General features: G+C 32.6%; 3 protein-coding genes across 6 annotated transcripts in view; 1 reads left to right on the top strand and 2 right to left on the bottom strand.

Annotated features, from left to right (window-relative positions):
- Positions 1–2,246: 2,246 nt before the first annotated feature.
- Positions 2,247–13,308, bottom strand: LOC132696915 (uncharacterized). The gene is made up of 4 exons (XM_060662054.1): positions 13,194–13,308; positions 6,558–6,756; positions 4,018–4,189; positions 2,247–3,627 (listed from the first exon to the last, which is right to left on the bottom strand). Exons 1-4 carry the CDS (start codon positions 13,208–13,210, stop codon positions 3,425–3,427), a joined length of 591 nt encoding a protein of 196 aa, XP_060518037.1. The 5' UTR covers positions 13,211–13,308; the 3' UTR covers positions 2,247–3,424.
- Positions 13,309–14,556: 1,248 nt separating this feature from the next.
- On the bottom strand, positions 14,557–22,935 carry LOC132696746 (myb-like protein X). Of its 2 annotated transcripts, XM_060661754.1 has the most exons (9): positions 22,562–22,935; positions 22,299–22,512; positions 20,374–22,216; positions 20,138–20,323; positions 19,846–20,043; positions 19,467–19,733; positions 19,229–19,411; positions 18,951–19,169; positions 14,565–17,863 (listed from the first exon to the last, which is right to left on the bottom strand). In XM_060661754.1, the coding sequence occupies exons 1-9, from the start codon at positions 22,655–22,657 to the stop codon at positions 16,474–16,476; spliced, it is 4,596 nt and encodes a 1,531-aa protein (XP_060517737.1). In that variant the 5' UTR covers positions 22,658–22,935; the 3' UTR covers positions 14,565–16,473. The 2 variants fall into 2 exon arrangements, with proteins under 2 accessions (XP_060517738.1, XP_060517737.1); XM_060661755.1 differs by having other exon boundaries at positions 14,557–17,863; positions 22,295–22,718.
- Positions 22,936–23,892: 957 nt separating this feature from the next.
- The window catches only part of LOC132697342 (afadin), a 94,237-nt gene continuing 91,358 nt past the window's right edge, over positions 23,893–26,771 (top strand). For all 3 annotated transcript variants that reach the window (XM_060662763.1, XM_060662769.1, XM_060662762.1), the window contains exon 1: positions 23,893–24,117. The gene's annotated coding sequence lies outside the window, so the exon portion shown is untranslated. The remainder of the gene's footprint in view (positions 24,118–26,771) is intronic.

Here is a 26,771-nt window from a genome sequence, read left to right as displayed (position 1 = left end):
AAAAAGCTAAAAAAAAAATCATTTAATGGTCGAATAATATACATGTTAATTTTACAACAAATAACTAGGTGATTTCTCAAATTCTGTTTAATTGTTAAGAACAAATCTTAAGGGTTATCGTATTGCTCTACCCATTTCACTTTCTATGTTTTCACGTAATATTAAGAAGCTGTTCAGGTTTTGAAAATATTTCTTGTATTTTCATAATTTTTCGTATTTTTCCTTAAAAAATCTACCATAGCTATTTCTAAGATGGTATCTTTAGTAGATTATTGGAGGTATCTGCTTAACTTACTAGAGTCGTATTAACTGTAAAAACAAAAAAATCCGGATTTTGAATTCGAGAAAAGTAAATACTTTTAAATGTCGATATATTTAAATATAAAAAATGGAATTTGATTAACAAATAATAAACACATCCTTATTTAACAACAAGTACCAGTGGTTGTCCTTAAACTGTTAGTTCCGCAGAACAGATCACAAGGATCATCGTATAAGTTTAAGCATTTTACTCTTTTTTATGCTTTTATGCATTTAATTAACATTCTTGGGGCGCTCTTGAATGCTTTAGGAAACCTTTATCAAAAATTAGGGTACCCATCTTTAAAATGTAATCTGTAATAGAAGATTTGAGGTGTCTACTTAACGTAGAGTGCTCTAGAGTTGTAGAAACAGAACTAAATTATCAAATATACGTAGGTTATAAAAAAAACATCTGAATTTTTGAGTTGAGAAAATTTGAACTTGGGACCCTTGTTTACTTTTAAATGTTGATGTTTTCAAATAATATATATACACGCTCCAAGAGCGGTTTCTACAGTTACGATAGCAGATATCAAATTTTATTAAAATACAAATTATTTTTAATATAGGTTAATTGATTGATAATTATTGCTCTTATTTTTTATCAACATAAAACTCACTAAGCGTAAAATAAAAAAAAACTTTTTCTTTCTTTTATGTCACCTAGTAAAACTGGCAAAACATGTTTTAAATTGTCACAATCAAATGCTCTAAATTGATGTTGTTCAGAAGCATTGGAAGTGTTTTTTAATTCAAAAAGTGAAAAATTGAAAGGCGGTTAAATTTTTACAAGAATCGCGCGTCCACCATTCAGTCAGCAAATATGCCGGCAAATTTCTTGCGACGCGGTTATCAATATACACATTAATGTCGGTGTAATGTGGTAGTTTTAAATTAACTGCTGTTGCCATAAAATTGCTGCGTTTTCACTTTTGAGTAATAATAGTACTTCTGATTGCAATTTTCACCAGTTAAAAACGAATAACATTATCACTGATTTGCATACTTTTATAAAGCTAAGAAGCGCCTATTTGTTTAAAAAAAAAAGAAGTTTTATCGTTTTCTATGAGTGACGACATATTCAAAAGCACCTGATGCGATAATTTAATAATAAATTATTCATTAAATAAAAAACCATTTTTATGCATAAATTCGCTTGAAAAAAAATTATCTCGAAGATTCTGAAGGCGTTATCAGCAACTACATATTGTGTTATTATAGAACACAAGTTTCAAGGCCGTATTAAGTAGCTAAACTGTCTTTTCCTTTTTCCTTTGCATTTTGGTACTAGCAGAATTACTTATTATGGAAATATTATCCTTAAACAATAAAACAATTCAGATGTATTCAATTAGAGAAAGAATTATAAAAATAGTACTATTAACTTGTGTAGAACGACCATATTTCAGAGATCGTTTAGTTACAATGCAGTAAAACATTTCAACTTTATTTTCAATAGCATTACATAGCAAGGTTCGCTTTAGATCTGCTTGATAAAACTACATACCTGTATGTTCTATCTCCTGTATTTATGACTAGTAAGATCGTGTTTACATCTTTAGCCTAACATTTCTTATCTTTCTGCCTCACTGCTTATTTTCTCAAGAACTATGTTATGGGGATTTTTTTTTGAAAAAAATTGTTATCGTTTTTTTTTGTAATACTATCTGGCTAGTAACTATACTAAGTGATTAGTTATGCGTAGCTGCAAGCTAGACCTCGCCACTGTAATTACACTTTTTTATGCATTGGCTGCAAAAAGAAAAATAATTATTATTACTATTATTATTAGTATTATTACTATTATTATTAGTATTATTACTTTTGTAACAAAATTACAGAAATTTGTACTTCAACTGAAAATTAGAATTAACTAAATAGTTACATCTAAGTTCACTAAAATAATTAAATAGGTACTGGGAAAATTAAATAAACATCGCAACTCACATTCCAAAAATTTTTATTATCATCAGTGGAAATAACTTTTGCAAAAAGATCTGCTTGAATATTAAAAGATGAGGGCCCACTCGTTAAAGAGTTCAAAGATTGTCAGACCACAGTCCGAATCAAAGCACTTTATTATTTGCACGCTTCAAAAAAATTCCGGAATATAAAGAGTAACCACCATCACATTTTGTTCTACACATATTTACAAAAATTGGAACCGAGGTACTGCTATGCTTCGTTTGAAAGGTTTATATAAATCGTAAACATTGATAGTACAGAAAAATTCAAAATCTTGTTACATTGGGTTTAGCGAATAGTACTTTACTTAATGTTACTGATTAATTAATTTAATTTAATTATTTTAATTAATTTTAATTATTTATTTTAATTAAATTATATCAATCTTTTATATTACATGTATTTTTTTTAAATTAAATATAACGACTACATATAAAACGATATCGTTATAGTTGTTATAGTTGTTCTAACATTTTTTAATGTCAACAAAAAATAAATACAAAACAGATTCTCGGAGGCTTATTTTTCATTGGTTAGTTTATCTTCTCTGAAGAAATTCGCTCCCTTGTAGGACGATAAATTATGTGAAAAATATCAAATTATTACAAACAGACTTGTTTACGCAATATTGGGAGACAGCAAAAATTTCTAGATGTAAATAAATTACTTGTTTTGGTTTTTTTGTTGTGACAGTCGCATCCTTAAACGAAGCAGGGCAGCAATTTCATCCCTAATAAAGCTAGCGGTCTAGTTTTTTTTTGGTAGCATCCAGTGGCACAGTCAAATTTCTTATTAAACTCACAAATTTTGATATATAACTAAACTTTTTTGTCTCTATATGCCTTTTAATAATTCAATTAGGCTTTTTAAAAAGCTAGGGAAGGCTGTCTCGAAATGCAAAATTTTCCAAATCCTTCGTTTCATTTCATAAAAAAACAGCTTTGGCTCAGGAAAGCCGCAACAAGCTGACTTTATTAATAAGTAAGGTGCGCCGTAAAATCAAATCAAAAATGGGACACAGCGTACAACCGTTAGAACAAATAATATGGCTTTGAAAATAAAAGTTAATGATTATCATATCAGTCCGTTCGTCACTAATATCTTCACTAAGACCGCCTTCAATTTTTTTAAACGTAGTAACCTATCTATACAGGGCCTAACTTCTCGCCGAAAATCTTCTTCCTGTTCTGGCGGGTGCCGCCGTTGAACTCGGTTCTTCGACTTCGCTTTTCGCACTCTTACCTTTGTTAAATCTATTCCTACGCCCCGAAGACGAAGCAGCAGGTTTCGATTCTTTTTGGACTGGTTCTGAAGCTGCCTCTTCCCTTTCTACCGTCGCTGCTGGTTTCACCTGCTTGTCTACAACAATTTGCTAGATTGTATTGCAGATATCGAAGAAAATAACAAAAAACAAGATTGTTTAGAGGAGAATAAGCGCAAGACTTGAATGTGCGGATGAAAAAGAAGAACAGTAGAATTGTTTTTATCATATGACCAACTTAATGATTTTATTAAAATAAATAGGAATTGTTGTTAATTAATTAATTGTTCATCATTTATATATTGTCATTAATTAATTAACCTTCATGATCAACTCTGTCAAATATAATATTATCAAGCCAATTTAAAATAGAATGCTTATTATTGAGCTGCTGCTGAATTTTAGTGCACGATCGTGAACGACTAGATCTCAAATTTGAAATAAATTTAAAAAAATTCAAGGATAGAGGCAATAATTTAAGATCTTACTGTGGACTACTTGCTCCCTCCTCTTCTTTAAGGTCGCTAATAAATCGTCGTTGCTCCTAAAGGGTCTGACAACCCCGTTTTTGATAAGCTTTTTGTTTACCTCTGTTGTCGAACTAGTTTCAACCGGCTGAGCTTCATCTTCGTATTCTTCCTCGACAGGTTCTTCCTCTTCCTAGAATCACATTAAATCAGCGTGCAGAATCATCTTGGTTTTACCATTTCTCTTATTCACTAGAAAAGTATTCATAATTTGTTAGTCAAGAAATTTTATTTTTAATTTTCAATCCATTTTATTGTCACTGAATTTATTGAATAGCCTCTTTGTTTTATAACGGACTTGTCTTTATCAGAAATTACGAGTTTTTGGTTTTGGTTGGTTTTCTAAAAATGTGAAGCATGCAATAAAATGTTTTTAATTTCCTGTTGGCATCTAATGGATATTATTTTATAAGGTTGTTCGGAAAGTCATTTCGTTTTTTCCCGTCAGAGGGCTTAATTACGTTTTTTCGAGACCAACTTCACACTTAAGCCGCATAACCATTATATGTCTTGAGAGCTGATATTGCAAGGCTCGTGTGTGAAAAAATTCTATTAATTCTACGCAGTAGTTTTTGGTTGGTGCCCTTTTAAATATGGAGAGCAATAAGCAGCATTTTCGTCATATATCAGAAAAGGTAAAAATGCTGTCCAAGCGAGAAAAAAATTGACGGATGTGTATGGAGAAGGCGTGTTAACAGTACGCCAGTGCCAGAACTGGTTTGCAAAATTTCGATCCGGCAATTTTGATGTCGAAGATGCACCACGGTCTGGAAGGCCGGTCGAAGCTGACAAAGATGCGATAAAGGCATTAGTTGATGCAAATCGGCGAATAACCACACGAGAGATCGGTGAGAGATTAAATTTGTCGAATTCGACTGTTTATGGCCATTTGAAAGGCATGGGCTTAACCTCGAAGCTCGATGTGTGGGTGCCCCATGTCCTTACGGAGCGAAATTTGTGTAGTCGCGTTGACGTGTGTGATTCGCTCCTCAAACGTCAAGAAAATGATCCATTTTTGATGCGGATTATTACTGGGGACGAAAAATGGGTTGTATACAACAATGTTAAACGCAAGAGGTCATGGAGCAGAAAAGATGAACCGGCTCAAAGCGTGTCAAAAGCCAACATTCACCAAAAAAAGGTGATGCTCTCCGTTTGGTGGGATGTCAAAGGAATCGTTTTTTTTGAGCTTTTGCCGGACAATACAACGATTAATTCAGAAGTCTATTGTCATCAACTGGACAAATTGAATGATTCACTTAAAGAGAAGAGGCCCGAATTAATCAACAGGAAGGGTGTAATGTTCCACCAGGATAATGCGAGACCTCACACAAGTTTGGTCACTCGCCAAAAACTTTTACAGCTTGAATGGGACGTACCGCAACATCCACCATATTCTCCAGATCTCGCGCCTTCCGACTACTATTTGTTCCGGTCCCTGCAAAATTTTTTGGATGGCAAAACCTTTATCTCAGATGAAGATGTCAAAAACCACCTGAACCAGTTTTTTGCCAGCAAGGACCAAAACTTTTATGAGAGGGGAATTATGTTACTGCCAGAAAGATGGCAAAAGGTGTTGGACCAGAACGGCCAATATATAATTTAATAAAATATTTATTCATTATACGAAAACTGTCTTTCATGTTCCCCAAAAAAACCAAAATGACTTTCCGAACAACCCAATAATACAACTTCAACAAAAATACAAACGATTTGCAAAATTATAATTAAACGCTCAAAAACTACATTTGTAATTCGTAATTGATGTTTAATCACTTAACCACTTAATAAATCTTTTTGCGGACAAAATATTGTTAAGAAAAGAAAATCGAAAAATCGTATTAGGATGCAATTAATTTTTCATTACAAATGCAATAACTGAAAAATAAGACATTTCCGGCAACGGTTGACGATTTTGTTTGATACTCATGGAGAAACCTTTTTTTTTTATTTACAGTCCGGCAAACACAGTGCCTTTAGGAACGCGAGGTTCCATTAATTTCTAAAAAGTGTTTTTCCATAATTGCATTTCCATAGTAAACTTTTTTTGGACGACTTTTCATAATACCATAGACCGTCAAATTAGACGAACGTTACAGGAAATGTCTTATTTTTAATCAGTCATTACATTTGCAATGAGAAATTAATTGTTTTCCCATACGATTTGTCGTTTTTCTTTTTCCAAAAACGGAGCCTATAAGCTATAAGCGAAGTTACGAATTTTCGTTGTAAATATAATTTTCCAAGCCGTTTGTATTTTTCCTTGTTGAAATTGTATTTAAACCAAAAGTTTTTGTTGCTGCAAAACTCTGGTAATAAAAAACTCCAAAAACTAGTAATTTCTGATAAATCCAACTTCGATATAAAACCATGAGTGAGAGCCATGGTTAAATGCTGGTTAAATTATAAGAGTGTAAGTATTCATAAAAAGGCGCGACTCACTGTTCTCGTTGACTTCTTTTTAAGGACATTTTATAGTTATGAATAATAAAAGGACATACTTTGGGTGCGGCGGTCGTAGTAGTGGTGGAAGTGGCTTTGTTGTTCTTCCCAGCTAAGGGATTTCGTCTTCCCGTCAATGGGCCTCTCGCGGGCACCTTCTTCGGTGGTGGAGGTGGGGCTTCTTCGGCGTAGTCGTAGTCGGCTTCCGCGGGCCTTGCGGAACACACCGATATAAGCACCACCAAGCCCAATATTAATCTGAAATAGCAATTATGTATATGCAATAGAGTGCAAAAGTCTTCAAATTTTTTTATGGCAAGCGATTTAAATTTCAGAGACAGAAACAATGAACAAGTTACAAGCATCTACAGTCACACTTAAAAACCAAAAATTAAATTTTTGAAACATTTTGTTTATACATTTGGGACAATATTGAATTATAATAAGTGTTTATTGTGAGTGATACGTAAAAGTTTATGATTATTGGAAGTCAAAAGTTGTCTAGTATCAACTTATTGTGAAACGCCCAACATAAAAAATAGTACCGGGTGTAGTAGTGGCCATTATAAATAAGTAAATGGATAACTTTGTTAATATTGATCCCACGATGAAGTTTAAACGACCAAAGTTGGGGTATTTTTCCCAAACCTTCCGATTATGCAATCAAAAATATAAAATAAAAATCTTGTCTGTCAAATTTTGACAGGTCGACTTTGTCTTTAAATTGAATACATTTTTTCTTCAGATTTCGAATATATATCTCTATTTTTGACAGATTTTGAATTAGCGCGTATTTTATCTAATATTCGATGTCAATAAGTTGCTTTTTTTAACTATATCCAAAGAGTTTATTTCTTGGATGATTTTCTACTATGTAATTGGTAATTATTATTAACAACATATTACTTACCTACTGCTTATAACACCTAATCATAATTAAATATTATGAAAAAACCTTTTACTGACTTACTTTTCGTATTCTGTTTTGTATTTAGAGAATTGTTGCCGGCCTTCTGGACTGTTACACTATGTTTGGAATCACAGGAAGAGATAACTTTTCGATATATTTGAAGGAAATCGAAATATTGATCCCCTGTCATACTTCCATTAAAAAAACACGGTCCTAGAAGTCCAGAAGAAATAATCCCTCGCCAAACTCATATACATTGGCGACCACATTTTTTAATTTTTCTTAGGATTTTTGCTTGACCAGAAATGTGTGTTTTATAAATTAGGCGGCCAGGCCGTATTACATAAGAACTCAACTGTAAACAGTATGTTGTGAATAAAATTAGTTGATCCTTGAATTCGTTCTAACATAATGCGGCAAAACTCCGTTTATCTTCATCTGTAAGATCTTCAACTTTTGTCAACTTTGTGTCTTTAAAATCCGCCAAATTTTACTTTTACTTAAATTCATTTCAAACATTTTGAAACTTAGTTTATGAAATTCAAATTAATTTATTTTGATTTTAACACTAATGATTGAAATTCATTCCTTGAAAATATAACAAGACATCAGGTTCTTTATTAATATTACAAGGAATTTATTTTTCTTTTGACTGAGCCGCTATTTTTAAACCTACCATAAGTGTTACAAAATGTTTTTTTTTACTCGGAATCAATCCGTGAGGATATAATCTTCTAAACTCAATGCAAGCAGTTGCCTGATTTTTCCGCTAGTGTAAATACCATTTTAATATAAAATGATAGTTAACTACGCCAGTTTCCATGACAACAGCTGTCATGGCTTATTTAATTTTTAAAACAATAGTTATTGACTTTCTTACATTCATATGTGCGATATTTCAATGCAAAATGCAAAAACAGGGCACTAATTTTTTTAAAAATATCGGCCTGTGAAAATTTTCATTGCAGAATCGACCAAATATTCAACGCATGAGTAGATATCAAGTCGTTAACCAGTACGTCAGATGTGAAGTCGCTAGAAGAACAGCAAATAGGTTACAAAAAACATAGCGAGATACTGCTATCACATTGAATACTGTTTTACTAATGTGTCCATTGTCTAGGAAATTAAAGGACACGGTTATCTAAAATAGTACGAGTTCGAATTATTAGATATTTCGACGATCTACAGAGAAGAGCTGAGGATAATTTGCAACGATTTAATCCAGTAAATAAATAGTTTTTTGTGTACTTTTTATGTGCTGATTAAAAGAAATAAATAAAGCAAAGCGAAAGAAATTATTTCAATTTATAAAGTAGAGGATCAAGTAATAATTGAAATTGTCTAATTTTATAGTGTTTAGTTTCATAATATTTATTTAAGTGCGAAATTTAAATTCGACTTATTTGATCGTGGCCACAGTTGGTCATGATTTTACATTTTGACATTTCGTTCTGTTTTTGTATCTTATAATCGCCTCTAAGTGTATATCAAAATCAATCGAATAATATCTTAGATAAAAGTGAAAATGAACCTTTAATCAAGGTGTTAGGCATGAAAGTCAGTCACTTTGAATATGGACGAGACGTTTGTGAATTTTATCGTTAATATTCGGTGACTTGGAACTACCAGATCCACTTTAGATTAATGTAGGTAGTTAGGTGTGCAATTTACGCGAAAAATGTGGATGCTTTAATCGGCCACTAATGCGAACTTCGATGGATTTAAATCATAGCGGTTATAAGTAAATTAAGTGTCAAATATTTCGAAAGAAAGTCGCTCAAGGTAAACTGGTGTACGTATTAATTAAAAATAATTCTTCGCCGGCTTGTGCGGCTGGAAAATTCGCATTTTATATACACTCTCGAATGATTGTACTGGTGTTCCGTGAGGCAATGAAAATATTTTTTCAGTTACGTTTTCCGCAAGTTTTACTTTTTCGATGGTTATCTACTACTACCTACATATTTTGCAATGATTTTCTTGTTTCAAAGCATTATGAACATGAAATTTATACATGCAACGTTATAATAAAAAAATCTTCTCCTATTTACCAAAGTTTAGTTGTCCATCGTCTATTATATTAACCATAGCCTAAATATAGTTATGCATTTTAGCATACATACATGCATATATGCAAAACACACTTTAAAAAATGTTTTAATTTGCTGTTAAATATTATTTTTCCGAATTTCCTCCGAAAGTTTTCATATATTTTGAAAAATTCTTTATATCTATTTATTCAATGTGTTTATAAAACGTATACGAAACAAATTCAAGATAGAATATATCGTCAATAATATTTTTGAAAAGGCGAACATTACACAGAGTCTCTAGAAGCTGATTTCTACTCAATGTTTTAATATTTCATTGTCAATTCGTTAACGACTATCAAAAGGATAAAGTTTTGCATTAAAGCAAAAACGTATTTTGAAATGTTGGATTTTCTACTTTTGCCATATAGTGATAGCAGAAAATCGAACATAATTTTAAGAAATAAAACATAGTTTTCAATACCTAATTGTATTGCTAATAAATGCACATGTTATCCGAGACTTCAAGTAGAAATCAATAGAAACAATTAATTGTTGTTGCGTGTTTATCCAAATTTCAAGGCCGTATTTTCATTTATCAATTAAAAAAAAATTCATGGAACGCTTTATCTTTTCATTTAAAATTATACACTTACAAAACTTTTTTCATCAATAGACAAAAATGTGTTGCAAGACATCACTAAAAAGTTTACATGGGATTATCAGACAAAAAGCAATATTTGAGGCAATGACATTGGGAATTCTGAAAACCCAAAGATATTCGCTTCAATTACCGTGGAAGGTTGTTCGGTTTCAAGGCGTTCTAGGGTGTACGCTTATTTCTAAAGAATTTGCAAAATGTTATTCAATAAATGCTTCCGGGAATTAGTACGATTACGAATGTTGTTATATTGGGAGCAGCTGTAGTTGGGATATGCGAGTAAATTCCTATTTCCTTAAAAAGTTTCACTTTTGTAACTAAAATAAATTATTCAAATTAAAAATGACATTTTATACAGGATGTCCCATAATACTGACTGGCTATATATTTTTTAATTGTACCTTAAATCCTCAGAAACGATTTTAGAAAAAATGTTTTCTTTTGATTCACTTATTAAATGAAAGGAATTTGAATCAGGGATTTAACGTCAAGCGAAACATTTATAGCTTATCACAAAAAATTTGAAACAAATCATAAAAATAATGCAAATGGAAAGTCAATTATTTTTGGTGACAATGATCAGATCAGAACACTTTTCGATCTCGTGTTTACATCTTGGTCATTCAAAATTATATACATACTAATTAAGTGGTCTAGACTAGCGTGTGAAGTTGGACCAAACATTGGACTAATAATAGTTGTTTGAGTATTTATGTTCACTTCAACTAATTTATAGATATATGTATATACAAATGAGAGCAAAAATTTTTATTAAATAGAGAATTCCTCTTTCCTTTTTAATGTATTTTTCTCTCAGAAAACATAGTTTCCTTTGGTAAGAAAAACCCAAAATTCCTGGCAAACGACAATGAAAACTATATTTTAGCGAAAATATTATTGTAATTCCCTAGATGATGAAGTCAAACACTGGTTGTCAAGGATTAAAATGAAATCTTTGTAAATGTGATCGCGTTTCTCTCAAACAATTACTGTTTCTTCTCCCATCAAAGAAAGTACTTACTATTAATTTCAAATATTTTTATAACATTAAGTGTGGTGAATTCTAAATGTACAAAATATTGTTACAAAGTAAATTAATTGTCTATATCAAGAGCAAGAACAAAGTCACTCACTATATTTCGAACCAGACGTTTCATTTGTGTTTGTTCGATACTAGTCAATATTCCTTTTGATTCCATAAATGTTCTACTGAGTTAAGACCTGGACTCCGTGGAGGTCAGTCCTAGGTCTTTTTGAAATAAGAACTTATAAGTTGACATTAAATTGCGTATTTGATTTAACAGTAGAGGTAATAACGTGAATAAAAACACCTAACAGTGCAGACAGGAATTCCCACAAACAAACTTTGAGTATAAAACTGACAATCTTTAAACAAGTTGTATATGCTACAATTAAAATATACATATGTGTATAACCAAATCGAATCAGCAGTTCGCAAGAAAATTAGCTTTAAATTGATGCGTTCATTTATATATATATATATATATATATATATATATATATATATATTAGTATTATTCTTCTCTTCTGTCTTCTGTACTTATATTTTTAATAGCCACATGTAGAGAACGAATTTTCTTATTTGGATAAATTGTGGGACACTCTGTATATCGAATTACGGTACGTTCTTCATCTTGGAAAATATTATATTAGCGTTATAGACTTACTAGCGTCAAAAAGAAAACGATTAGAGTTGATGATGTATTTTTATAAGATGTTGTTAATCCAATACTCATCCTGTTTTAAATATTGATTGCTTCATACGAAATTTTAATTTTTATGTTTACTTCCCAAATGTTCTAATTTTTTCAAATGACTGGTCTTAATACGCAAAACGCACCAAAAAAATTATAGGCGGATCTATTAGCGCCCTCTACCTATATACTAAATATTGCAAAATCTCCGAGAAACGTTGTGGTGTAACCTTATTATAGTTTAAGACGACAAAAATCTCAGCAATCGCTGAAGATGGCTGCCGCTCACTCGTACAGAAGAAAATAATAATAATAACCTAAATGCATAGTAGTTACGTTATTTGCTTTTTAGTTGCCTTGAAGTGTGAAATTCCCGTTATATTATAGATACCGCGGTACTTCAAATCGCTCAACTGTTTTCAGGTAGCTAGAACTACAATATACATGTAATTAAAAAAGCAGCGTAGTTTTTTTCAACAAAACTCACTTACTCCAAACGGCATCTAGTTTTAAGAAAATTTCTAGTTATTAAAATAACAGAAAGAATATAGAAAGGACGAAGAAATGCAACAAGTCACACACATATTTCCACGGTGATTTCTCGAGCATTTGAACGTTAAAAGTCTAAAATAATTCGTTTAAAAGATATAGAGTGCACAAATTTATTGCGAGTTTGATTTGGTTTTTCGCCCCATTTTTATGTAGTGTTCTTCTGTTTAATAATGGTTGCTTGAAAATATTTGTTAGTCTAGAAAATTATTTCGTTTTTCTGAGAACATCGTTTACTTTAAACCAAAGTATTTCTAAAATGGTTGCTCCTAGAGGCTCTTTTTCACGTAAAAATCTCTTTTTACAACAAATAAAATACAGGGCCGTACGATAAGTATCGAGCCTTTGAAAGTGGGAAACCACACTTAGGTTGCACTGCAAGGAAAAGCTAAATTAACCCCAGGTACCGACCAACAAAAATAAAAATTGGACCCCGTGAAATATCGAATACTTATTAAATAGCGCCCTGTATATTCCAAAATATCCTGTTTACAAATCGCCAAACTTTTCTACGCTAAAAACGCAATTAAAATTCAATCCGGTCCATAATACATCGTCCCTCGCACAAAAACGGCACACAATTTTCACACACGCGCACATAAAAATCCCAACAACGATTTCACATTTGATTACATAAGAAATTCGACATTTACAACAAACAAACACGACTGAAAAAAATGCCGAGTAACGGTAAACACGGTCTCGAGGCAATAGGCGATTAGAGTCACGACTATTGTTAAGCTCGGGCGTTATTTTTTGCTCCTCCTCGTGAGCTTTTAAATCAAACGAGCGAACGAAAAGACCAACCCATACGCAAATCAACTTACATCGACTTGATCTTCATTTTTTTTTGTGCGGTACGGAAAAAAAATCGAAGACGGGAGTGCTCCAACCACACCGACTTGCGTTTCACTAGGATCTTGGATTAACCCAAACCTATATTTATAAATTCTTGTTCTTGCATTTTCCCTTCACTTTACAGTCGGCCATCGAGAGTGAAGAAACGCGGGCACATATGCGAAGAAAGTGGTATTCAATTGGGTTACTGCAACCGGCGCGAATTAAACCTCACCAACGAATTTTATTTCGGCAATATTTGCGTGCATCTTTTGGTTAATAGCATTTAATTTGCGTAGGAAAGAAAAGGACGCGAAATAGGACACTTTTGATTAGAATACACACACTTCAAATTTACATTTTTTAAAAGGAGAATAATAATTCCAAGGAATTCTGAATTTAACAAAAAAACTTAATTTTTGAAGCATATTTTTAACATTTTATCGACGTATTTAAATCTCTATACAGGATCACTTTCAAATCTTAATAGATTTAGAGATTGCTTAAAGATCACATCTATTTAACGAATTTCGATAGATAATACATTCACTACAGGTGTCTATGTTTGTCCAACAAATAAAATATGCAAATCACGAAAACTAGACCGTTTATTTGGAATAAAGTAGTTAAATTATCGAAAGTAGTGTTTACAACATACTTTTTTTATCGGCAATGACAGTCACGCAAGAATATACCGAATTATTGATTTCTTTCTAAAGGTTTAACAATACTTAATTACCAATAATTGATTTGATGCCTGACTGAAAAACACTTTAAACCAGTTCTACACTATTTTTTATATTAAATTAAGTACATTCCTTTTTTTTGAAATATTTTAAATAATATACACATATTAATACTGATAGTACCACGTTAATTTTATCAAATACATAAAAACTACAAAGTAATAAGTGTTAAATGAAATCACTGAAGCACTTACAGGGTGTTTGTGCGTGATAAAAGTGAAAATGTTTGAGTTTTAGTGGCGATAATGTGTAAAATCTCTATAATCGGGAGGTATTGTCAAAGTTGAGTTGAGATAAACAACAATAAAAGCCCTACAACGTTATTTTTGGTAATTAAGGACAATTAAAGCACTGGTGCCCTAAATGCTTTTTTTTTGTAAAAACATCCTGTAAAAAAGTAAACTCAACAATCTTCTGCCTAATTTTTTAAAATAGTTTTCATTGAAATTATCGAAACAAAAATTTTAATCTGTTATTCTCTGACTGTTTTTTTTTTCAGCAAAGATATAATGAAACTAGCAAACAAAAAATATAGTAACATGCTTTGGTTTTATATAAAAAATAATGATCTTGTGTGTGTTCCGGGTAACCGCACAATTTCAAATTTCAGATGTTATTAACCGGAAATAGTACCTATTCGGATTCTGTTTTCCAGGATTATAAATCGATGCTCGATTTTTCTCAGATTCAATATGGCTGCTTCCTATGATCAACTTCTTAGATTATTTAAACCGACGCAGGAGAAATCCAGAAGTTATGTAAAAAGCATTCTTAGATTATTTTGTTATGCTTACCGAGTTTATTTAAATCTAATTAGTTCATAATTGTTTATCTCAATTTTAGGGCACAGCATTTGTGATAAAAGTATTAGCGTTTCATTTTGGAGTACCCTGTATAACATCATTTATCATTTCCCATATATTATGTGAGTAGATGTTTATGCGGTGCGAAGGCTTTCTTTTATGTTAAACATTCTATTTATTTTCTGAATATATTAAATAATAATTTAAAAAATGAACTAAAACAACAAAATTATACTATGGGGCCTAGCGACAATGAGCCTCTAGAGGTGTTTTAAAAAGCTCAATTTGTCAACGCGACCTAGTAATAGCGTTCTAGATGGATCGGTTTATTCTCTGATGACTTAACGATGTACATTTTTTCAGTTGGTGGTTTGATACATTATTAAATACAAAACATGTTAGTTTAATTGGGTTCACTGCATAGACCTATAACTCAAAGAAGAGTTTTTGCAACTGGTAAAATTAAAAGCACTCCCTATGAAAGTAAGGGCCAATTAAATATTATTGTAAAGCAAGATTGTCAAAAACTATTATTAGGATAACCTTTTGATTTAACGTTTCATGAGTAACATCTATCACACCACAGCAATTTGTTTTAATCAGTCATAAAGACACTGAATGTATTTTTTAAAGCAATATAATCAGAAACAACGCAGTCATACCAAATTTTACTTTCCAAGTAGATTTAGATTTCCGCGAGAGGCGTCATTGGGCAATATCAACATTAAGTCATATATAGGCAACTTTTATATTTTTCTCTCACTCAGTGTTAATCTTTGCTTTGTTACGTTTTCACGATTTTAGACTGAGGTTTTTGTCACTAGCATAATTCTTCTAAACAAAACTAATAGATGTAAAAGTGAGAAGAGGAGCCGAACCATGCTAAACAAACACATACTAGATATAACAGGCATATATCAATAAAGTGCAAAATTGATGTACATTACAAGTAGAAAAATTTAGGTACCTTGGAAAATTGAAAATACGGGAAGTCAAAAAGTTTATGATGATGATGATGAATGAATCAAAAATGTATTGGCAAGAAATATTAGAACAAACAAAAATGCAAGTCTTCAATACCATATATATACACCAGTGCAAACATATGCAAAGAAAAAGAGTCAGCAAAACCAAAGTAATGACAACCAAAGAGTAAAGTATTAACATTGATGTATAGACATATTACAAGTAGAGTACAAAGTAAAAATACGTGGTTAAGAAAAAGTTTATGATGATGATGAATAAATGAAAAATGTATAAGCAAGAAATAGACCAAAAAAAAGGCAAAAACGTAAAATTCGAGCAACTGAAATGAAGTATCTTGGGAGATAAACAAGAAGACAACTTGGATGGTGGAGACACATGCATTGAATGGAACATAGACCGGTAAGACAAATTTATGAAGCAAAAATTTAAAATACCAAAATAGACATGGGAAAAAAGAATAGCTGAAGCTCTACAAAGCAGAAGCAGACTATGGAAAGAAGCAGAGAATCTAGCACAAGATTGAAAAACATGGAAGAGGTTTAAGGCGGACGTTAATACAGATATTTTGAAATCTAGCCCTGTTATGCGTTATGTATTAAATTGCTTTATGGGATACTGAGGGTATAAGGGTATACGTATACATATATGCATATAAAAAATAACAAATTTATTCCTTCTTGTTAAACAACGACATGCAAAACATATTGACAGATAGGTCCCGTAGAAACAAACCCCTATTGTTCCATAAGCACCACTCGCGGTCTCTTTGCACTCCGTCGAATCGGCACTCCAAAAGTAAAGTCCATCTTTTTCGTACTGTCATTCGAACTATTCACACCCGAGTGGCTCAATTTCACCGACTCCAATTGCTTCTCGGACGAATCAACCGCGCCTGCGCTATTTCCACTCAGCTGCGTCACCACTTTGACTAATTTCACTACGCATTCTTGATCTTGGAAATCGATACACTTCTGCGTGTCGCTCTTTTTAAACGGCGTCGATGTGGATTTATTGGCACTTAAATATTTCGTAAAGTCCGTCATATTTTCCTCTTCCCGCTCCTTGCCCGACAAAATGTTCCCGTTAACATTAGCCATATCGACCAAATGCAAAAGGGTGTTGTTTTGTAGCGAGATCACGTCTCCCAAAGTGCCCTCTTCGATATGGATGATGGGCATTTCTTCTATGTTCATTTTAGAAACGGGACTGTTCTTTGCCGATTTGGAACTTTGCTCCAACATGTTTTCGAATGTGGCGAGAGGCGAAGATACGATTCTTTCGTCGTTCTCATTTATCGGCTTCGTTATTTCTTCCTGCTTGGCGTTCTTCTCAATCGCAGATTGTCTTCTCGTTTTAACGGATTTCGATGGTTCTCCGCGACACTCGCTAAGAGGTTCCCCTATTCGGCAACTTCTCACGCTGTTTCGTCTCGTCTTAGGTGTAGTCTCTTCACGGATCTGAGATTTAATACTCCTATTGGATCTGTTGCGTCCTCTCGGTGCTAAAGTTGAGCTTATTATTTCCGGCGACTTCATTTCCACACTGCTAGTCTCTGCAGTCTCTTTCCCCTGTTCCATCTTGTACATAGCTTCGAGCCTGGTCATACTTTTACCTCGGGATACCCTATGTTTCTTAAAAAACAACGCTGCAGGTTTTTCTAGTGAATTTGCTTCACTAGAATCCGGCGTCACTACTTTATTCACAATTGGCGTGTTTGCCAAAACTGTTGGCGTTTCCTTATCGCTCTCGCTTTCCCTTGGAGAATCCAACTCGCATTTTTCCTTTTGACTTTTGTTAGCTTTACTCCTCAAACCTTTTTTGCTTGGTTTTCCTAATCGAATTGTCGGAAAAAGTGACTTTGACTTTGGCGGCGCCTTTTTCTTCGGCGAGAGGCAGCCTCTCGGTTTCTTATTTTTAATGTTCTGCTCTTTGTTTTCACGTTTTAGGCTCGGCTTGTAAATACCCTGAGCAACTTCGTTCACGATTTGCTTAATCAGGGTGGCGTGATCCTGTTGATTGGGTTTGGTGTGATCTTCAAGCGATTTGCTTTGTTCTGCGATGGAATCGGAACTGAGTTCCAACTGCTCCAAAAGATCGTTATATTGTGAGATGCTCAGACTTTGCCTGAAAACAAAAGTTAGCAATTAACATTCTCGGATTATTCATTAATTACGAATGCAAATATCTCAAATTTGTATAAAAACTACACACAACAATATACACGAAACTTCAGTGTTACAGTTCAGACCATTGTGTCAGCAACTTCTAATTATTTTCAATTTTCATCAAATCATCATTCTCCCGTTGTAAAAAAAATTGGCCATTTAATTCTCAGCATAAATCTTATCTAAACATAGATTAAAAAAAAAGAATTTATTGTAGTTTTCACAACGTGGGTTGATATTGACTGATTGTGCAGTTAGCAGTTTTTGTTCACTCAATAAAGGAAATAAAAAAATTACGTGACGTACGCCACTTTGTGAAAAATAGAAAAGAAACTAATAATATTTACTGAAACAATTAATAATTTAATCAACAACTTATAGTAGCAAAGTGTTAATTTATATTATTATTATTATTATATTTATTATATATTATTATATGACTAATCCGTTCAGTTCTTGTAAAACATTGGGAATGTGCTTTAGGACGTTTGTTGAAACTATGTCATTTAAATTATTAAATAAATCAATCAAAAGTTATTAAGAAAATACGTTTTCATTGGTATGTGCTAAGTTTTAATGTTGATAACCAAAATTTTAGAGCAATTAGTGCCAATTAATGTTCGGACTGGTCAATTGACAAGTCAACTGACCGTCAATTCACGACTTACTAATTGAGTAGTCAAATTTTGATCAAAATGTTTTAGATAACAATTGTAGAGTGTTTTATACATTATTTAATAATAATATGTATTTTATAATAAATTATTATGTGTTTGTGATGTAGAATTTACCTATATAACCATCTTCAAGCAATACCCGAATTCCATACTTAGCGATCCGAGGAAACCCAATAAAAATATCCACTCCATTTAGTTCTCAGAACAACGCGATGACGATGTAAAGCACAATATAAATAAATATAATTTCATTGCAATTTAAAAATTGCACAAAAAAAATTGACCGCCAATTCCACAATGCTATGTACACTCCACAAATATAACATATATAGTCCAATCAAAAATACATTATACTCAATGAGGTGTTACCTATCTTCAGATTTCTCGCCGATCTCTTTAGTGATATCCACATTGGTTTGTACCACCCCTTCGGATGTTTTTGTACTATCAATTTCATCCATCTCTACATTCCAAATTTGCTTTTCAGGGTCTTGCTGAGCACCATTAGTATCTATTAAATTATCCATAGTTTCTATCTTCTTTGAGTTGTCTCCTAGTTCTTGAAGAGCCACGTTTATAGTTTGCAAACTGAAAGTTGAGTTTGATCAACTTACAAGTTCCACTGGGCCTGGCTAGCTAGCACTTACTCCCCTTGAGACTCATCTGTGTTTGTTGTACCTTTTTTTCTTTTACTGTTCAAAGTATAGTTTCTACATTTTTTGTCATTAGGTTTTGCATGTTTTTGAGGAATTATGGTATCCTCTTCCGAACTGTCGAGGTTTATATGTGAAACATTTGAACTACTGCCCTCTATATCTTTCTCATTGCTCCTAAAATTATTTATAACTTAAAGCCGCTATAGTTAAACTAAGTAACACAACTTGCCCTTCATTTTTCTCATTTTGGTTGTCAGTTTCAGGACTTTTTAAAAATGGAAGAGAAGAAATTCTTCTCTTTAACTTCATTGCTTTCTTAGTAATTTTTGGATACTTAACAATTTCTTGCATTTTATTAGAATCTTCACATAATAAAGCTTCCTTTGATGCGCCAACATCGAGTTGAATTTGCACTTGTGTTTCAGAAATCATTTCTTTATCTTCCTTTTTCTGGTTCACATAAATTGTTTCCTTTTCCTCTTCTTTTCTTTTGACGCTAAAATAAATAATATATAAAAAATTAAATCCTCTCTAAGCTAGAAAATGTGCTAGTAAGCAGCAAAATTGCTATTTAAAAGCAAATAGAAATGGAAATATTGGAATCTTACTTCATTACTTCATCACCTGGAATATTTGAACATTTAATAGATCTATCATTATCGCCCTGTGCTGACATCTCATTGTCTGAAACTTTGTTCTCATCTTTCTGAAATATAACTCCTGAACATTTGTTTTGATCCGAATCAGATCTAGAGTTAATTGGATCATCTTTGAAAATTTTCTCTTCTGAATAATTATTGTCATCCCTAGAACATAATAATCAATTACTATTACTTGTGTAAAGGTGTGAAGAATTATATAATATACAAATATGACGTGAAAAGATAAGTGGATACTGACTCTTTTACTAAGGTATCCTTCAATTCCCCTTGAAATCTAGAACTGTCAGAAATTTTCCTATTTCTCTGTCCACCACTAAGTTCACTTGTTCTGGGCTCTACTAAATCATTTTCCTTGTCTATGGCTTCCAAGGCTTTTTCACAGCTTATTTGATTCTTTTCATCATTGGCAATTTTTTTCGTCTCACTAAAAATTAGGAAATTTATTTAAAAGGGCAACAACTAACCATTCCTTACCTTGATAAATGTATATCAGAAATAATTACAATTTTTTTTCGTTCTGTCTTTTCAGCAACTCTAGTAACTGATGTAGAATCATCAGTGACGTCCAGCTCTAACTGCTCTAAAAGTGTTTTTCTCTTTTGCTCTAAGGATATGATGTCCTCAGAATTTGTTGTGTCATTACCAATTCCTTCCTCAATTTTACTGCAATCTTGCAATATTTTCCCATTCGGACTCTCAATTTTATTTCGAGTTTCAAAATCTGTTTTGTTCTGCTGTTTTTTTGATTTTTTTTCTTTTCTATTGTGTACTGGGCCAGTGGGTTTTGTAACACTGTTGCATTCAGTTTTGTTCCTTTTTTCATCTCTGTCTTTATATTTAATCTCTTTGTCTCTGGATTGTGATTTTACCATATTTTCCTTAACCACATTAAAGTCTTCCCTTAATTTATGAGAATCTTGAGAGATTAGTAGTTCAGTGGTGTTATCACAATAATCATGTTTATTTCCAAAAACTTTGCCATTGCAATTTTTTTCTTTTCTTTTGTCAGCCGAATCAGATCTACCTTTGTGGCATCTTGTTGACTCTGAACTTTTCCTTTTGCAGAAAGATGTACCTGTCTTATCAGTGCTTTTAGTCTTGTATTTTTTGTCCCTCCTTTTCTCTACTGCTTTCGAGGTTGACATTTTCTCTTTGGTATATTCATTTTCTTCTGCAAAATCTTCCTCAATCACTTCAAAATCTTGCAATATGAGGAGATCTAGGTCATTATTGTCTTCGTTCTGGTGAGTATCATGCTTCTCTAAAGTTGAAGTATCAGAAGTAATTGTATTTTGCTGTTTATTCTTTTTTGGTGAATTGTCCTTATCTTTTTTAATTAATGTTGATTCCTTTTTGGAACTGTTACTTGAGCTGGATCTAGATTTTTTAGGATCGACTTTTTTTTTACCTATTTTTTCATATTCAATTTCCCTGTCCCTCCCTCGTGATATTGATCTTGATGTTTTATTTTTACTTGTAGTCTTACATATGTCAATTGTGTCTCTATGTGAGTCAATTCTAGATTTCCTATTGAACTTCTTATCATCCTTAGATCTTGACAATTTGTCCTCGGGTTTAAAACTTTTTTGTTCAAGAAAATGTGAATGAATATCTCTAATTTTTTCACTTTGCCTTTCTGTCTGTTTTTTATCATGGTAACTTTTGCATTTTACATTCAAATCTTTAGAGTTGAATCTTGATACATCATTCTTATAATCTAATGCTTTTTCTCTTTTCTCTTTCTCCTCTTCACTCTCCCTTGATTTGGATATTGACTTACACCAGTTTTTCAACTCTTCCTTTTCTTCACGTACCTTTTTAAAGATTTCTGAATTTTGCAGCAGCGCCACACTACTTTTGTCATCAGCTTTCTGCATATCTTTATTTTTTTCTATATTTTTTGATCTATAACGATAAGCTGATATTGCAGTATCATATTCTGTTTCTACAGGTTTGTCATCCTTAATTTTTTTCTTGTATTCTTGGATTTCTTGGACTTTATTTTTTAATTTCAACTTATCCTGCCTCTCAGATTTAAAAGTTTTATTCTCATCATCTAGCAATCTACCAGAGTGTGGTAGGGGTACTGGTATAAGTGTCTCCTGTCTCTGTTTACCATCTCGACTTTTGGAACGAGGTTTAAACCCATATTTATTGTAATAGGAATCACTGTTACTGGGAGTCGGCCGTTGGCTTTGAAATGTTGTGCTGCAACTTCTCTTATAATCTTTATTGTAACAATTAGTATCTGTAGATTTAGGTCTTTTGCAATCATAATCACGATGAGGTGAACTACTGCGCTGCCGCTTAAATTTACCTAAACAAACAAAAACAAAATTTTGTTTGAATTAGGTCACAAAGTTCCTTCAAATACTAAACTAAATTTTTAACATACCTACCTGCATCATTTGGCATAAATCTTATATTTCGTTTAAGGATTAAATCATCTAATTTTCGTGTGAGCTCGTTAATTGTATCATGCTTTCTATAGAGCTCCACCTTGGCCGTTTTATACAGCTCTGATATACGAGTACGCAGCAGTTCATTTTCTGATCTCAATTGGTCTATTGTCACTCCATCTGTTTGAACTGCTTCATTTAAGTTGGAGTCATTCTAAAATTCCAAAAATTAAAACGACAAAATGTTAAGCAATTTTTATTACTTCCTTGTGGTGCTCATCTTCTCTACTGTATATAACGTCTTCCAAATCGTCGTAGATATAATCAAGAATAGCCGATTCCTTAATAAGTTCCGCCATTTTTTGAATTTATAATATTATAACAAAAAAAATTGCAAAACACATATTCCACAATAAAAAATTCTTAAGCAAACGATTTCAAATGAAAATACCACAGACTAATATAGTTCTTCTTCTTCTTTTTCTTTTTTTGGGGTTGGCGTTGCTACTTGGCAATTTGCCAGCACTATTTAGAACTGCCCCAGATAACGGAGACTGTTCTCCTGGGAAAGTTTACTTTTCAGATTTCTGTTCTATTTAAGAGGCATATAAAGCTACTGAGGAGTAGTCCGTTAGTAGGCAGGCTCAGAGCACACAAAAATTACAGACAAACAGGCAAGACTGTCACATCTAAAAATACAAAAAAAAAAGGATTAACTATTTCCAACACTATGGATCAAGGGACTAATATAGTTGTTTCCTGTGGAAAATAACCATCTTCTTTTTCATATCTATTCGGCAAAATAGGCAGGCTCGTTCGGCCCAATTAGGCAAAAAACTTGTTTCTCTTCTTATTTTAGAATATATGTAAAAATAAAGTGGTTTATTTTACTGGAATCATTCGCGCATTACCGAGACTTCTTGTTTTTGGCGGATGCGCTAGTTATAGTTTCGCAGAACTTTAAAAACAGCCGAAGGAGAAATTCAAGTCTATTTCATTGAATAGTGACTCACGCTAAAATATTCGAACTTTGCCATTGCTTGTAGAGAAACGATAATTTAGATCTTTAATTGAATTTTGAGTCCACGTAAACATAATTTTTGCCAAATCAAATCAAATCAATCGAATCCAATGTAAAATATGTGGCAGTTACTTGGACGTGCCCGTTCTTCACTCAAATTTTAACGTCAGTGGTGCAACGAAGAAGAAATTAAAATGTTAACTAGAGAATTGTTTCGATTGACGTTATTAATGGACAAAGGCTAGAAAAAAAAAGTATTCTACTAGAAATCAAAAACATTTTAAATTAACTTGCCTGCTGGTAGTTATAAATGGGTATGTATAAATTATAAGTTACTATGTAGATGGTGGCGGCAGTTCCAAAACCTAAATCAATAACCAACGTTTAAGGAAGAACTAAAATAAAGCGTCTTGGTTTTAAACTTGTATTACAATGATTTAGTTTAAGCGCAATTTTTTTTTGGTAATCAGCGTGCGGTGTGGATGAGTTGCCACGCCACTGTGCTGCGCACCAACTTGCAGCGCAACCAGACCAACGACACGGCATACCTGGTTTGATTGTTTTTGAGACTTTAGGCCGACGCGATTAAGCGCTGGCACACCTTGCGAATGCGGTCGTGAAAATTTGTGCGCGTTTTTCCGGTGACAAATCGCGAAAAAGTTTCGTTAAAGTGTTCTAAACTTACAAAGGGATGTGCATAGTTCGTTGTCATACAATTCTTAGGTGTAAATTACTGGATTACTCAATGTTTTTCTGATGCTTGCTGCCAACTTGTTCGCAACACGAGATAAACAACAGGTAACTTTTGTTTTGGAGATTTGTATATATTCCATGTGCTTTCCTGCTTTCCGCGAAGCAATATTAAACATTTGTTTGAGGAATTTTATCTCAGTGTGAAGTTTGAAGAAGTTTTTCAAGTAATAGGTACTTTAGAAGTGAATAACAGGTAAAAGCCGTAGTTACACGGTGCTAGCAGCTAGTCCACGCGGCCTTTTAAATGTCCGCTTTAGGTCAAAACAAGGAACGCGTACAGTTTGTTGACTTAAAAGTTTATAATGCGACACACGAGAGGTTAGGTCTGACGACGCGTGTAACTTTGTTGGACATCCTATTGAATAAAGAATTGCTCGACCTAAGAATAATAATTACCTTTTTCTTGTTAGGTTGGGCTCGACGTGAATAATTATGAGTTAGTCCGTGACAATTCTATTTACTTGGAAGTGAAATTCCTCAATATTTATGTGCGTACTTATTTCACGCGAATTTAAATACACAAACCGGTATTTCACCTACTTCTACTTTGAGTTGGTTGTGGTAAACTAGTGTTAGTTAAAATTTGTTAAAATATGAATTTTGTTTTTATAGAACTCCACAACAACCGTGGTGAATACCTATCGAGGCTAGTACTTGCACCTGAACATTGGTATTCATTTATGAAAATTATTCATGAAATACGAAATCTTTTGAGCAATACCGAGGTGGATAGCTTAATTTTTAGTAATGATTATTTGGATTTATTTCTAAATCGAAATGTTTACATCCAAATGACCTTGAAGCGCTTGTCCGATAAAGAAATAAGTCCATGTTGACTGCGGATTGTACCTAATTTCAGTAATTTTGAAGTTTGTAACATCTTCGATATATCTTTAAGATCAAGTAGGTTTAGGTTCTGATATCACTTCAAGTTTGAGGATTACGAAATTATTTAGTTTATTCTCCGGGGTGACAAATTTTTATAATTTGTGTTTTAAATTATTCATTATTGATGCCCATCTGATGTCTGTCAAAAATTGTAGATGTATTTAAAGTCTTTAAATACTTCAAAAAGTAACCAGCAGAACTGTAAGAAACTGTTTAATCAACGCAGGTCTTCATGGAAGAACTAAAAATGCGCTTCTCTCGTAGAAGAATAGAAAGGCCCGAATGGAGTTTGCTTTAGTCAATAGAAAAATGGAATGGAATTGTAGTGATGAAAACAAATTTTCTCTGTTTCTAATAATAGACAATATGTAAGAAGACAGGTTAGCATAGAATTCAAGGCGAAGTACCAAACTGCAACAGAGCAATGAATGAAAAATAGCCAGATCTAAACCTCAATGAACATCTTTGTATTCGAATTTTTAGTATTTTTAGTATTATTAAATCAGAGTCATTGTCAATTATTGTAAAAACTACAAAAAAAGGTTGATTCTATGCCAAAATACTAAAAATAATAAACCATATTTTTGTAAAATATTTTACCACACAAGAGTACAAGTTTCCATGCTTATGTCCAGCTTTTATTTGAAATTTCTTTTAAATTAAACGATATAAATACCATTTTAAAAAACAATATAATTATGTTCACCAACAGACTTAATAGCAGATGCATGAAAAAAGCGCGGTACAGGTGTTTATGGATTTGTAAACACCAACGTAAACATTTAAGGTAAAGAGATCAAAGCTTCACTCTGTTTTTACAGATATATCTCGGGTTAATGTGTCTGGTATTCAAGAATGCCTGTAGATGATACACCGCGTACGACATTCCTTTAGGGTGATTCACGTCGTTAAAGCGAATTTCTCTGAACCCCACAAATTTTTTCCGCACTATTGAGAGCTCAGTTATTGGAAAAAATAAAAAGTCCGTTAAATACGGGCCAAGTGTAAAGCGCTTTGAAAAGCAAAAGCGCTGCACAAAAATTTGAAGCCAAGACCGCGGCTATAATGTTGAGTTTTGAATGTGAAGTGAAAAACAAAAAAAAAAAGGTAAACATTTAACTCTATAAAAAAAAATTCATCTGTGGTAAATGTCTTCTTTAAGCTGTTATTTAAGCTATTTTCAAAATTGTAGGAGGTAATTGAATATACACAAAATTTCTTGCAACGTTGACTTCTTTATAAGAGTTTCAATTTAAAAAAAAAATGTCTTTAAGTTCTTAAAACTTTATACTATAAAAAGCTGTGAATGAACACGACAAATTTATTATGTTATTAGTTGAATATTATTTGTATTTCGTTGATATCTTTGTTTAGGTTTAGAGTCTCCGTGAAACCTTATGAATTTCTCTAAATCTATCGATTTCGTGTAAAACTCGCCATTAATGCACACAGTGCAACTCCATTCTTAGTAAAGATGTTTGCCCGTCGGTTTATTCTCTGCTTTAAATTTTTGCTGCAAGGACGGAATAAATCACGTGCTGGACACGCAAAGGTATCTGCATACCTCATGATTGACACAGCTTTATAATGATATCTGCTCGCTAATATTAATAACTTCTAACGAACGTACAAGGCTATTATTCAATTATTGATTCCTTACGTGTATAGGTACTTATGTGCAGCAAAGTGATGAGTTACTGAGTTCGTTGGTAGTTATACCGAATTATACGGCGGCTTAGACTCGTACGCGGAGTTGTAAGTTTTCCAAAACCATTTTTGAATATTCCTATAAGCATAGAAAACGTTTGTTT

Source organism: Cylas formicarius, unplaced genomic scaffold (assembly GCF_029955315.1).
Source record: "Cylas formicarius isolate icCylForm1 unplaced genomic scaffold, icCylForm1.1 PGA_scaffold_1__22_contigs__length_36826433, whole genome shotgun sequence".
In the NCBI taxonomy this organism is placed as follows: Eukaryota; Metazoa; Arthropoda; class Insecta; order Coleoptera; family Brentidae; genus Cylas; species Cylas formicarius.
The sequence above is the reverse complement of the archived record's forward strand: the minus strand, read 5'-3'. Positions and strand labels throughout refer to the sequence as shown.